The 14992-nt window shown below is 45.3% G+C and overlaps 2 protein-coding genes across 7 annotated transcripts in view; one reads left to right on the plus strand and one right to left on the minus strand.

Moving 5' to 3' along the window:
• Positions 1 to 4490, plus strand: part of LOC141069165 (histo-blood group ABO system transferase 1-like) — a 194318-nt gene extending 189828 nt beyond the window's left edge. For all 3 annotated transcript variants that reach the window (XM_073558567.1, XM_073558550.1, XM_073558557.1), the window contains 2 exons: positions 1869 to 2003; positions 2355 to 4490. In XM_073558567.1, the coding sequence (XP_073414668.1) occupies positions 1869 to 2003; positions 2355 to 3039 (820 nt within the window). In that variant the 3' untranslated portion in view covers positions 3040 to 4490. The remainder of the gene's footprint in view (positions 1 to 1868; positions 2004 to 2354) is intronic.
• The window catches only part of FBXW2 (F-box and WD repeat domain containing 2), a 48706-nt gene continuing 37863 nt past the window's right edge, over positions 4150 to 14992 (minus strand). For all 4 annotated transcript variants that reach the window (XM_073558521.1, XM_073558540.1, XM_073558531.1 and 1 more), the window contains exon 7: positions 4150 to 4884. In XM_073558521.1, coding sequence (XP_073414622.1) covers positions 4596 to 4884 — 289 coding nt within the window. In that variant the 3' untranslated portion in view covers positions 4150 to 4595. The remainder of the gene's footprint in view (positions 4885 to 14992) is intronic.

Genomic DNA, 14992 nt, shown 5'->3' on the forward strand with positions numbered 1-14992 from the left:
AGCCGTATAGGGACGTCAGGCTAGTTCAGGGACACAGCCTCAGGAGAGTGCAGGAGGTGTCCCTTTCCCCGTTCCCTATTGCAGGGCCCACCGTTGTAAGTGTGTCCCCTTGTTTTGTCTTGTTTTTGTTGACCGACCGATCGTTAGGTCGCATCACGCACGGCCAAGTCACATCGTGACAAATAATGTCTCCATCACCACTTAACGCTTCTTCTTGTGTTGCAATTTCAATGTTGAGGAATGGAGTGTGTGGATATACTGTGTATATACAGGTGCTTCCCACTAAATTAGAATATCATCAAAACGTTAATTTCAGTTCTTCAATACAAAAAGTGACACTCATTACTGTATATAGAGTCATTACAGAGTGATCTATTTCAAGTGTTTATTTGTTAATATTGATGATTAGGGCTTACAGCCAATGAAAACCCAAAAGTCATTATCTCAGTAAATTAGAATAAATAAAAAAACACCTGCAAAAGGCTTCCTAAGCATTTAAAAAGGTCCCTGTTTCAGTAGGCTCCACAATCATGGGGAAGACTGCTGACTTGACAGATGTCCAGAAGGCAGTCATTGACACACTTCACAAGGAGGGTAAGCCACAAAAGGTCATTGCTAAAGAAGCTGGCTATTCACAGAGTGCTGTATCCAGGCATATTAATGGAAAGTTGAGTGGATAACCGCAGCCTTGAAAGAATTGTTAAGAAAAGGCCATTCAAAAATTTGGGGTAGATTCACAAGGAGTGGTCTGCTGCTGGAGTAATTTCTTCAAGAGCCACCACACACACATATATCCAGGACGTGGGCTACAAGTGTCACATTCTTTGTGTCAAGCCACTCATGACCAATAGAAAATGCCAGAAGTGTCTTACCTGGGCCAAAGTCAGTAGTCCAAGGTGCTGTTTTCAGATGAAAGTAAATTTTGCATTTCGTTTGGAAATCAAGGTCCCAGAGTCTGGAGGAAGAGTGGAGAGGCTACAATCCAAGCTGCTTGAGGTCTAGTGTGAAGTTTCCACAATCAGTGATGGTTTGGGGAGCCATGACATCTGCTGGTGTAGGTCCACTTTGTTTTATCAAGACCAAAGTCAGCGCAGCCGTCTGCCAGGAAATTTTAGAGCACGCACCTGTCCACACTGCCAAAAGTACCAATACCTGGTTTGCAAACAACAGTATTACTGTGCTTGATCGGTCAGCAAACTCACCTGACCTTAACCCCATAGCGAATCTATGGGGTATTGTCAAGAGGAAGATGAGAGACAACATACCCAACAATGCAGACGAGCTGAAAGCTGCTATCAAAGCAACCTGGGCTTCCATAACACCTCAGCAGTGCCACATGCTGATCACCTCCATGCCACGCCGCATTAATGCAGTAATTGATGCCAAAGGAGCCCCGACCAAGTACTGAGTGCATTTACTAAACATACATTTCAGTAGGCCAACATTTCGGATTTTAAAATAATTTTTCAAGCTGGTGTTATAAAGTATTCTAATTTACTGAGATAATGACTTTTGGGTTTTCATTGGCTGTAAGCCATAATCATCAACATTAACAGAAATAAAAACTTGAAATAGATCACTCTGTGTGTAATTACTCTATATATGAGTTTTACTTTTTGTATTGAAGAATTAAAATAAATTAACTTTTTGATGATATTCTAATTTTGTGAGAAGCACCTGTATATATTAGTATATGCAGGTGGTGTTTAGGGTCCTTGTTGACATCATTATGGCCTCGTGTGGTCGGTTGCCCGGGATCTTTCGCGCACACTGTTATATGTACACACAGACACGACTCTTCGGCTATCTCATCCAGAATTACCTGCATATTACTTCATGTCAGTAATACCCAGCTTCTCATCGCACAGGCGGACAGACGTACTCATGCTGACCCCGTGGCTGGCGCCTATAGTCTGGAATGAGACCTACAACTTGGCTGTACTGAATGCGCAGTTTCATCAGATGAACGTCTGTGTGGGAATCACCATATTTGCCATTAAAAAGTAAGAGAAAAATGAAAGGAAACATTGGCATGTAATGTGGGGATAGGTACCCTGCGGTACATTGTATATAGTTGGGATGGTATCGTGCGGTACACTGTATACACGGGCGAAGCGGCACACGCGGTAGACTGTATACACGGGGGAAGCGGCACGCTGTATACACGGGCGAAGCAGTACATTGTATACAAGGGCGAAGCGGCAGGCGCGGTACACTGTATACCCGGGCGAAGCGGTACGTTATATATACCACCTTGTCTTGCAGATATACCCTCTGACTAGTCTCGTCTTCAGGTTAGGGCTCTGTAGCCCCTGAGTATAACAGTCTCCTGCCATCTTGTCTTTATCTTGCAGATATACCGTCTTTGTCCCAACCTTTATAGAGACGGCTGAAAAGTATTTCATGATGGGACACAAGGTGAATTACTACATCTTTACAGACCGTGTTAGTGACATTCCCATCATGGAGCTGGCAGAGGGCAGGCGGATGCAGGTGCTGAGAGTGCCGGCTTACCAGAGGTGGCAGGACGTGTCCATGAGACGTATGGAGATGCTCCGGGACTACTCCCACCAGCAGTTCAGGGGGGAGGTGGATTACCTGGTATGTGTGGATGTGGACATGAGGTTCAGTGATGAGGTCGGGGTGGAGAGCTTAAGTGACCTGTTTGGGACCCTACATCCAGGCATGTACGGGGCCACACGTAAAGATTACACATATGAGAGGAACCTCCTTTCGGAAGCTTATATCTCCTTTGATGAAGGAGATTTCTATTATGCCGGGGGCTACTTTGGTGGAAACATTGAAGAGATATACAAACTCACCAACTTCTGCCATAACGCCATGATGAATGACAAGGACAAGAACATTGAAGCAGTATGGCATGACGAGAGCTACCTGAACAAATACTTCCTGTACCACAAACCTACCAAGGTCCTCTCCCCTGAATATCTGTGGGACGATGGCTTTGGCACACCCGCCTTCCTAAGGAGGAAGAGATTTCTAGCTGTGCGGAAAAACCATCATGATATCCGGAACTGAGGAGAAAACGGATAAATCCAGTGTCTTCAGAAGCTACATCTCAAAAAACAAGAAACCAAAAGCACAGCACCTTTTAAATAAGGCCATCCACCCACCCCCCTGGCACAGCACCCATACATGGTCCTGGTGAATCAATTCCTCACCATTTGTAAGATTTCTCATTGTTGCAAGCAAATTATTACACACACGATTTACAACCAGAGGCTGGAAGGCCATCCTAATACTGCTCACAACTGACCAGTTGGTACTACATATCGGCCTGAAGTCTATGTCAGCAGTGAGATTGGTGCTGCTGCTGTGCAACATTGTTACAAACCCCTCAGTATGGTAGAAGGCATCATTCACATACACCCACACTGCAGAAGTTCTGCTTTAGTAATTTGTAATTTATGCTATTTACAAAATAAATCACCTCCTATAGCCTGCAGAGAACTGAGGGTATGTCCTCACGAAGGGTGGCCTCTTTACAAGACCCTTTAGATTGCACAGAAACAAGCGTGTCCCCCAAAACCATAGATAGCGGAGTGTGACCGGGGTTATAAAGAGCTCAGCATTCAGAGAATGGCTAGATCGGCAGATAAATGTGATTTTATCAAAACTACAGCAAGCAGCCCAGTAAGTTACATCAATGGAATCAGGCACTCTGCCCCTACATTATTCTGCTGATTACATAACAAAAATATACTGAAAGATTCCATATAACAATCCTATCAATTAACAGAATGCAGAATTTCCCAGCCACAAGAACATAATAAGGAGACTAATAGAAGGGTAGATCCTCCTCCAGCCGGGTCTTGTGGCTAGTGGGGCCCCAAGAGACTGAGCACATAGAGAATAACATTGCCATGAGAAACCCCACCTTTCCCCCATGGAACACCAGTCACATGGCAGAAATTATTGTCCCACCTTATAAAATTCAATTAATCTACAAAATCTAATAATTCTGACATAGACCTGTAATACAATGTGGAACTAGCCGATGACCAGGCTTGTGGGGTTCAATGACTGATGTCCAGAAATTCAAGAATATTTGATAATCCGGCATCTGTCTGCTCTACTGATTTAGGTAAAGCCAGAAAGACTAGTGAAGGAAGTAACGGCAGAGGCGTATTCGAGTACATAGAGCTTTTATTGCGCCGAGAGCAGCAGGTACTAGTGTGCATTCTGCTGTGTGCAGGTGACAGTCATCCAGTGCTTGCTGCACTCCGATCCCCACTTTCCCGCTGTACCTCAGACTATTAGGTAAATTAGGACTATTTCTGTAGTACAATAGATGTAAGACAACTCAGATCTGAAATGCACAAGAGCCAAAATGGTGGCTGCCCCTTCCCTGGGAACGATACCGATGACAATGGAGAAATACCTAATGGCGTCCACTTATTGTGCGGCCGAGTACCGGCCAGCCCACAAAGGGTCTGAAAGAAGAGAGAAACCAAAGATGATTGTGCACGGCATGATGGGAAACTTTGGTTCATGCACGTTACGCTGTGACAGTGGTGGCTGATAAGTCAGTCCCAATATCCTGTGAAAACCATCAGGGCCCGAGTCCGCGGCCCTCAGCCATTCTCCTTCCACAACACCAAATGGATACTGTGGTCAGGCATGCTGGTGGCAAACACCAGCCCCCCATCATTACTACCGTCTAGGCCGTCCAGCCACGACATCTCTCCAGCCAAAAAGCTGGAACCCCTCTTAGACTTCCTGTACTCGGGGAGCGGCCAGCGGCTGATGACCTTCTCAGTCCGTAAGTCCATGATGTACAAGTGATGGTTGTCGAAAAGGAGGGCAAAAATGTCCCCAAAACCGAGCAGAGAAAGGTGTGTGGAATCAGGAGTCTTAATAATTCTGAAAAGAAAAATACGTGTGAGCAAAACAGTAAAATGTGCCTGCAGCATTACACCCTCCACAGCAGGACCGTGGTCAGGGGCTGCCGCCAGATCCAGCATTATTCTACAATGCAAGCACAAGCTTCCTGCCAATCAGCTGCCTAAGGAGGGTCTCAGCTGGTGGGCCCACTGCAGAAACAACTAACGAACGCAAACACAACTGTTTGCCCTGTACCGATAGTAACATGGTTGCACAGATGTTACATAGACTATAATAAACCTAATATACCTGTCCCCTGTATCCTCTCCTCACTATTAATGCCGTGCTTCTATTCTGCTTGCTCTGGGCTTTCCATATAATACACCTGTCCCCTGTATCCTCTCCTCACTATAACTGCCATGCTTGTATTCTGCTTGCTCTGGGCTTTCCATAAAATACATCTGTTCACTGTATCCTCATTATTCCTGCAATGCTTGTATTCTGCTTGCTCTGGGCTTTCCATATACTACACCTGTCCCCTGTATCCGCTCCTCACTATAACTGCCGTCCTTGTATTCTGCTTGCTCTGGGCTTTCCATATAATACACCTTTCCCTTGTGTCCTCTCCTCACTATTGCTGCCATGCTTGTATTCTGCTTGCTCTGGGCTTTCCATAAAATACATCTGTCCCCTGTATCCTCATTATTCCTGCCATGCTTGTATTCTGCTTGCTCCGGGCTTTCCATATAATACACCTGTCCCTTGTGTCCTCTCCTCACTATTCCTGCCATGCTTGTATTCTGCTTGCTCTGGGCTTTCCATATAACACACCTGTCCCCTGTATCCCCTCCTCACTATTACTGCCATGCTTGTATTCTGCTTGCTCTGGGCTTTCCATATACTACACCTGTCCCTTGTGTCCTCTCCTCACTATTCCTGCCATGCTTGTATTCTGCTTGCTCTGGGCTTTCCATAAAATACATCTGTCCCCTGTATCCTCATTATTCCTGCCATGCTTGTATTCTGCTTGCTCCGGGCTTTCCATATAATACACCTGTCCCTTGTGTCCTCTCCTCACTATTCCTGCCATGCTTGTATTCTGCTTGCTCTGGGCTTTCCATATAATACACCTTTCCCTTGTGTCCTCTCCTCACTATTACTGCCATGCTTGTATTCTGCTTGCTCTGGGCTTTCCATATAATACACCTTTCCCTTGTGTCCTCTCCTCACTATTGCTGCCATGCTTGTATTCTGCTTGCTCTGGGCTTTCCATAAAATACATCTGTCCCCTGTATCCTCATTATTCCTGACATGCTTGTATTCTGCTTGCTCCGGGCTTTCCATATAATACACCTGTCCCCTGTATCCTCTCCTCCCTGTTACTGCAGTGCTTGTATTCTGCTTGCTCTGGACTTTCCATACAATACACCTGTCCCCTGTATCCTCTCCTCACTAATACTGCAGTGCTTGTATTCTGCTTGCTTTAGGCTTTCCATATAATACACCTGTCCCTTGTATCCTCTCCTCACTATTACTGCAGTGCTCATATTCTGCTTGCTCCGGGCTTTCCATATAATACACCTGTCCCCTGTATCCTCTCCTCCCTGTTACTGCAGTGGTTGTATTCTGCTTGCTCTGGGCTTTCCTTATAATACACCTGACCCCTGTATCCTCTCCTCACTATTACTGCAGTGCTTGTATTCTGCTTGCTTTAGGCTTTCCATACAATACACCTGTCCCTTGTATCCTCTCCTCACTATTACTGCAGTGCTTGTATTCTGCTTGCTCCAGACTCTCCATATAATACACCTGTCCCCTGTATCCTCTCCTCACTATTACTGCAATGCTTGTATTCTGCTTGCTCTGAGCTTTCCATAAAATACATCTGTCCCCTTCATCCTCATTATTCCTGCCATGCTTGTATTCTGCTTGCTTCGGGCTTTCCATATAATACACCTGTCCCCTGTATCCTCTCCTCCCTGTTACTGCAGTGCTTGAATTCTGCTTGCTTTACGCTTTCAATATAATACACCTGTCCCCTGTATCCTCTCCTCACTAATACTGCAGTGCTTGTATTCTGCTTGCTTTAGGCTTTCCATATAATACACCTGTCCCTTGTATCCTCTCCTCACTATTACTGCAGTGCTCATATTCTGCTTGCTCCGGGCTTTCCATATAATACACCTGTCCCCTGTATCCTCTCCTCCCTGTTACTGCAGTGGTTGTATTCTGCTTGCTCTGGGCTTTCCTTATAATACACCTGACCCCTGTATCCTCTCCTCACTATTACTGCAGTGCTTGTATTCTGCTTGCTTTAGGCTTTCCATACAATACACCTGTCCCTTGTATCCTCTCCTCACTATTACTGCAGTGCTTGTATTCTGCTTGCTCCAGACTCTCCATATAATACACCTGTCCCCTGTATCCTCTCCTCACTATTACTGCAATGCTTGTATTCTGCTTGCTCTGAGCTTTCCATAAAATACATCTGTCCCCTTCATCCTCATTATTCCTGCCATGCTTGTATTCTGCTTGCTTCGGGCTTTCCATATAATACACCTGTCCCCTGTATCCTCTCCTCCCTGTTACTGCAGTGCTTGAATTCTGCTTGCTTTACGCTTTCAATATAATACACCTGTCCCTTGTATCCTCTCCTCACTATTACTGCAGTACTTGTATTCTGCTTGCTCTGGGCTTTCCATAAAATACATCTGTCCCCTGTATCCTCATTATTTCTGCCTTCCATATAATACACCTGTCCCCTGTATCCTCTCCGCACTATTACTGCCATGCTTGTATTCTGCTTGCTCTGGGCTTTCCATAAAATACATCTGTCCCCTGTATCCTCATTATTTCTGCCTTCCATATAATACACCTGTCCCCTGTATCCTCTCCTCACTATAACTGCAGTGCTTGTATTCTGCTTGCTTTAGGCTTTCCATATAATACACCTGTCCCTAGTATCCTCTCCTCACTATTACAGCAATGCTTGTATTCTGCTGGCTCTGGGCTTTCCATATAATACACCTATCCCTTGTATCCTCTCCTCACTATTACTACAGTGCTTGTATTCTGCTTGCTCCGGGCTTTCCATATAATAAATCTGTCCCTTGTATCCTCTCCTCACTATTACTGCAGTGCTTGTATTGTGCTTGCTTTAGGCTTTCCATATAATACACCTGTCCCTAGTATCCTCTCCTCACTATTACTACAGTGATTGTATTCTGCTTGCTCTGGGATTTCCATATAATACACCTGTCCCCTGAATCCTCTCCTCACTATTAATGCCGTGCTTGTATTCTGCTTGCTCTGGGCTTTCCATATAATACACCTGTCCCCTGTATCCTCTCCTCACTATAACTGCCGTCCTTGTATTCTGCTTGCTCTGGGCTTTCCATATAATACACCTGTCCCTTGTGTCCTCTCCTCACTATTACTGCAGTGCTTGTATTCTGCTTGCTTTAGGCTTTCCATATAATACACCTGTCCCTTGTATCCTCTTCCTCACTATTACTGCAATGCTTGTATTCTGCTTGCTCTGGGCTTTCCATATAATCACCTGCCCCTTGTATCCTCTCCTCACTATTACTGCAGTGCTTGTATTCTACTTTCTCCGGGCTTTCCATATAATACACCTGTCCCCTGTATCCTCTCCTCACTATTACTGCAGTGCTTGTATTCTGCTTGCTCCTGGCTTTCCATATAATACACCTGTCCCTTGTTTGTATCCTCTCCTCACTATTACCGCAGTGCTTGTATTCTGCTTGCTCCGGGCTTTCCATATAATACACCTGTCCCCTGTATCCTCTCCTCACTGTTACTGCAGTGCTTGTATTCTGCTTGCTCTGGGTTTTCCATATAATACACCTGCCCCTTGTATCCTCTCCTCACTATTACTGCAGTGCTTGTAATCTGCTTGCTCTGGGTTTTCCATATAATACACCTGTCCCCTGTATCCTCTCCTCACTATTAATGCCGTGCTTGTATTCTGCTTGCTCTGGGCTTTCCATATAATACACCTGTCCCCTGTATCCTCTCCTCACTATAACTGCCGTCCTTGTATTCTGCTTGCTCTGGGCTTTCCATATAATACACCTGTCCCTTGTGTCCTCTCCTCACTATTCCTGCCATGCTTGTATTCTGCTTGCTCCGGGCTTTCCATATAATACACATGTCCCCTGTATCCTCTCCTCACTATTACTGCAATGCTTGTATTCTGCTTGCTCTGAGCTTTCCATAAAATACATCTGTCCCCTGCATCCTCATTATGCCTGCCATGCTTGTATTCTGCGTGCTCCTGGCTTTCCATATAACATGACCTGTCCCTTGTATCCTCTCTTATTACTGCAGTGCTTGTATTCTGCTTGCTCCGGGCTTTCCATATAATACACATGTCCCCTGTATCCTCTCCTCACTATTACTGCAGTTCTTGTATTCTGCTTGCTTTAGGCTTTCCATATAATACACCTGTCCCTTGTATCCTCTCCTCACTATTACTGCAGTGCTTGTACCCTGCGTGCTCCGGGCTTTCCATATAATACACCTGTCCCATGTATCCTCTCCTCAATATTACTGCCATGCTTGTATTCTGCTTGCTCTGGGCTTTCCATATAATACACCTGCCTCTTGTATCCTCTCCTCACTATTACTGCAATGCTTGTATTCTGCTTGCTCTGGGCTTTCCATATAATACACCTGTCCCTTGTATCCTCTCCTCACTATTACTGCAGTGTTTGTATACTGCTTGCTCCGGGCTTTCCATATAATACACCTGTCCCTTATATCCTCTCCTCCCAGTTACTGCAGTGCTTGTATTCTGCTTGCTCTGGGCTTTCCATATCATATGACCTCTCACTTGTATCCTCTCCTATTACTGCCGTGCTTGTATTCTGCTTGCTCCGGGCTTTCCATATAATACACCTGTCCCCTGTATCCTCTCCTCCCTGTTACTGGAGTGCTTGTATTCTGCTTGCTCTGGGCTTTCCATATGATATGACCTCTCCCTTGTATCCTCTCCTATTACTGCCGTGCTTGTATTCTGCTTGCTCTGGGTTTTCCATATAATACACCTGTCCCCTGTATCCTCTCCTCCCTGTAACTGCAGTGCTTGTATTCTGCTTGCTCTGGGCTTTCCATATCATATGACCTCTCTCTTGTATCCTCTCCTATTACTGCAGTGCTTGTATTCTGCTTGCTCCAGGCTTTCCATATAATACATCTGTCCCTTGTATCCTCTCCTCACTATTACTGCCGTGCTTGTATTCTGCTTGCTCTGGGCTTTCCATATCATATGACCTCTCCCTTGTATCCTCTCCTATTACTGCCGTGCTTGTATTCTGCTTGCTCTGGGCTTTCCATATAATACACCTGTCCCCTGTATCCTCTCCTCCCTGTAACTGCAGTGCTTGTATTCTGCTTGCTCTGGGCTTTCCATATAACATGACCTGTCCCTTGAATCCTCTCTTATTACTGCAGTGCTTGTATTCTGCTTGCTCCAGGCTTTCCATATAATACATCTGTCCCTTGTATCCTCTCCTCACTATTACTGCCGTGCTTGTATTCTGCTTGCTCCGGGCTTTCCATATAATACGCCTGTCCCTTGTATGCTCTCCTCACTATTACTGACGTGCTTGTATTCTGCTTGCTCCGGGGCTTCCCATATAATACATCTGTCCCTTGTATCCTCTCCTCACTATTACTGCAGACCTTGTACCCTGCTTGCTCCGGGCTTTCCATATAATACACCTGTCCCTTGTATCCTCTCCTCACTATTATTGCAGTGTTTGTATTCTGCTTGCTCCGGGCTTTCCATATAATACACCTGTCCCTTATATCCTCTCCTCCCTGTTACTGCAGTGCTTGTATTCTGCTTGCTCTGGGCTTTCCATATCATATGACCTCTCACTTGTATCCTCTCCTCCCTGTTACTGGAGTGCTTGTATTCTGCTTGCTCTGGGCTTTCCATATCATATGACCTCTCCATTGTATCCTCTCCTATTACTGCCGTGCTTGTATTCTGCTTGCTCCGGGCTTTCCATATAATACACCTGTCCCTTGTGTCCTCTCCTCACTATTACTGCAGTGCTTGTATTCTGCTTGCTCCAGGCTTTCCAAATAATACATCTGTCCCTTGTATCCTCTCCTCACTGTTACTGCCATGCTTGTATTCTGCTTGCTCTGGGCTTTCCATATAATACACCTGTCCCCTGTATCCTCTCCTCACTATTGCTGCCATGCTTGTATTCTGCTTGCTCTGGGCTTTCCATAAAATACATCTGTCCCCTGTATCCTCATTATTCCTGCCATGCTTGTATTCTGCTTGCTCTGGGCTTTCCATATAATATACCTGTCCCCTGTATCCTCTCCTCCCAGTTACTGCAGTGCTTGTATTCTGCTTGCTCTTGGCTTTCCATATCATATGACCTCTCCCATGTATCCTCTCATTACTGCAGTGCTTGGATTCTGCTTGCTCTGGGCTTTCCATATAATACACCTGTCCCCTGTATCCTCTCCTCACTATTACTGCAGTGCTTGTATTCTGCTTGCTTTAGGCTTTCCATATATTACACCTGTCCCCTGTATCCTCTCCTCACTATTACTGCAGTGCTTGTATTCTGCTTGCTCCGCGCTTTCCATATAATACACTTGTCCCCTGTATCCTCTCCTCACTATTACTGCAATGCTTGTATTCTGCTTGCTCTGGGCTTTCCATATAATACATCTGCCCCTTGTATCCACTCCTCACTATTAATGCCGTGCTTGTATTCTGCTTGCTCTGGGCTTTCCATATAATACACCTGTCCCTTGTGTCCTCTCCTCACTATTCCGGCCATGCTTGTATTCTGCTTGCTCTGGTCTTTCCATATAATACACCTGTCCCCTGTATCCCCTCCTCACTATTACTGCCATGCTTGTATTCTGCTTGCTCTGGGCTTTCCATGTAATACACCTGTCCCTTGTGTCCTCTCCTCACTATTCCTGCCATGCTTGTATTCTGCTTGCTCCGAGCTTTCCATAAAATACATCTGTCCCCTGTATCCTCATTATTCCTGCCATGCTTGTATTCTGCTTGCTCCGGGTTTTCCATATAATACACCTGTCCCCTGTATCCTCTCATCACTATTACTGCAGTGCTTGTATTCTGCTTGCTCCGGGCTTTCCATATAGTACACCTGTCCCCTGTATCCTCTCCTCCCTGTTACTGCAGTGCTTGTACTCTGCTTGCTCTGGGCTTTCCATATAATACACCTGTCCCCTGTATCTTCTCCTCACTATAACTGCAATGCTTGTATTCCGCTTCCTCTGAGCTTTCCATATAATACACCTGTCCCCTGTATCCTCTCCTCACTATAACTGCAATGCTTGTATTCCGCTTGCTCTGAGCTTTCCATAAAATACATCTGTCCCCTGCATCCTCATTATTCCTGCCATGCTTGTATTCTGCTTGCTCCGGGCTTTCCATATAATACACCTGTCCCCTGTATCCTCTCATCCCTGTTACTGCAGTGCTTGAATTCTGCTTGCTTTAGGCTTTCCATATAATACACCTGTCCCTTTTATCCTCTCCTCACTATTACTGCAGTGCTTGTATTCTGCTTGCTCTGGGCTTTCCATAAAATACATCTGTCCCCTGTATCCTCATTATTTCTGCCTTCCATATAATACACCTGTCCCCTGTATCCTCTCCTCACTATTACTGCAGTGCTTGTATTCTGCTTGCTTTAGGCTTTCCATATAATACACCTGTCCCTTGTATCCTCTCCTCACTATTACAGCAATGCTTGTATTCTGCTTCCTCTGGGCTTTCCATATAATACACCTGTCCCTTGTATCCTCTCCTCACTATTACTACAATGCTTGTATTCTGCTTGCTCCGGGCTTTCCATATAATAAATCTGTCCCTTGTATCCTCTCCTCACTATTACTGCAATGCTTGTATTCTGCTTGCTCTGGGCTTTCCATATAATACACCTGCCCCTTGTATCATCTCCTCACTATTACTGCAGTGCTTGTATTCTACTTTCTCCGGGCTTTCCATATAATACACCTGTCCCCTGTATCCTCTCCTCACTATAACTGCCGTCCCTGTATTCTGCTTGCTCTGGGCTTTCCATATAATACACCTGTCCCTTGTTTCCTCTCCTCACTATTACTGCAGTGCTTGTATTCTGCTTGCTCCTGGCTTTCCATATAATACACCTGTCCCCTGTATCCTCTCCTCACTATAACTGCAATGCTTGTATTCCGCTTGCTCTGAGCTTTCCATAAAATACATCTGTCCCCTGCATCCTCATTATTCCTGCCATGCTTGTATTCTGCTTGCTCCGGGCTTTCCATATAATACACCTGTCCCTTGTGTCCTCTCCTCACTATTCCTGCCATGCTTGTATTCTGCTTGCTCCGGGCTTTCCATATAATACACCTGTTCCTTGTATCCTCTCCTCACTATTACTGCAGTGCTTGTAATCTGCTTGCTCTGGGCTTTCCATATAATACACCTGTCCCCTGTATCCTCTCCTCACTATTAATGCCGTGCTTGTATTCTGCTTGCTCTGGGCTTTCCATATAATACACCTGTCCCCTGTATCCTCTCCTCACTATAACTGCCGTCCTTGTATTCTGCTTGCTCTGGGCTTTCCATAAAATACATCTGTCCCCTGTATCCTCATTATTCCTGCCATGCTTGTATTCTGCTTGCTCCGGGCTTTCCATATAATACACCTGTCCCCTGTATCCTCTCCTCCCTGTTACTGCAGTGCTTGTATTCTGCTTGCTCCGGGCTTTCCATATAATACACCTGTCCCTTGTGTCCTCTCCTCACTATTACTGCAGAGCTTGTATTCTGTTTGCTTTAGGCTTTCCATATAATACACCTGTCCCTTTAATCCTCTTCCTTACTATTACTGCAGTGCTTGTATTCTGCTTGCTCCTGGCTTTCCATATAATACACCTGTCCCTTGTTTGTATCCTCTCCTCACTATTACTGCAGTGCTTGTATTCTGCATGCTCCGGGCTTTCCATATAATACACCTGTCCCCTGTATGCTCTCCTCACTATTACTGCAGTTCTTGTATTCTGCTTGCTCTGAGCTTTTCATAAAATACATCTGTCCCCTGCATCCTCATTATTCCTGCAATGCTTGTATTCCGCTTGCTCCTGGCTTTCCATATAACATGACCTGTCCCTTGTATCCTCTCTTATTACTGCAGTGCTTGTATTCTGCTTGCTCCGGGCTTTCCATATAATACACCTGTCCCCTGTATCCTCTCCTCACTATTACTGCAATGCTTGTATTCTGCTTGCTCTGGGCTTTCCATATAATACACCTGCCTCTTGTATCCTCTCCTCACTATTACTGCAATGCTTGCATTCTGCTTGCTCTGGGCTTTCCATATAATACACCTGTCCCTTGTATCCTCTCCTCACTATTACTGCAGTGCTTGTATTCTGCTTGCTCCGGGCTTTCCATATAATACACCTGTCCCTTATATCCTCTCCTCCCTGTTACTGCAGTGCTTGTATTCTGCTTGCTCTGGGCTTTCCATATCATATGACCTCTCCCTTGTATCCTCTCCTATTACTGCCGTGCTTGTATTCTGCTTGCTCTGGGCTTTCCATATAATATACCTGTCCCCTGTATCCTCTCCTCCCTGTAACTGCAGTGCTTGTATTCTGCTTGCTCTGGGCTTTCCATATCATGTGACCTCTCGCTTGTATTCTGCTTGCTCCAGGGTTTCCATATAATACATCTGTCCCTTGTATCCTCTCCTCACTGTTACTGCCATGCTTGTATTCTGCTTGCTCTGGGCTTTCCATATAATACACCTGTCCCTTGTATCCTCTCCTCACTATTACTGCCATGCTTGTATTCTGCTTGCTCCGGGCTTTCCATATAATACATCTGTCCCTTGTATCTTCTCCTCACTAACACTGCCATGCTTGTATTCTGCTTGCTCTGGGCTTTCCATATAACACACATGTCCCTTGTATCCTCTCCTCACTATTACTGCCATGCTTGTATTCTGCTTGCTCTGGGCTTTCCATATAATACACCTGTCCCTTGTATCCCCTCCTCACTATTACTGCCATGCTTGTATTCTGCTTGCTCTGGGCTTTCCATATAATACACCTGTCCCTTGTATCCTCA

Source organism: Dendrobates tinctorius, unplaced genomic scaffold (assembly GCF_039654945.1).
Source record: "Dendrobates tinctorius isolate UK_male_01 unplaced genomic scaffold, ASM3965494v1 ptg000013l, whole genome shotgun sequence".
Taxonomy (NCBI): domain Eukaryota; kingdom Metazoa; phylum Chordata; class Amphibia; order Anura; family Dendrobatidae; genus Dendrobates; species Dendrobates tinctorius.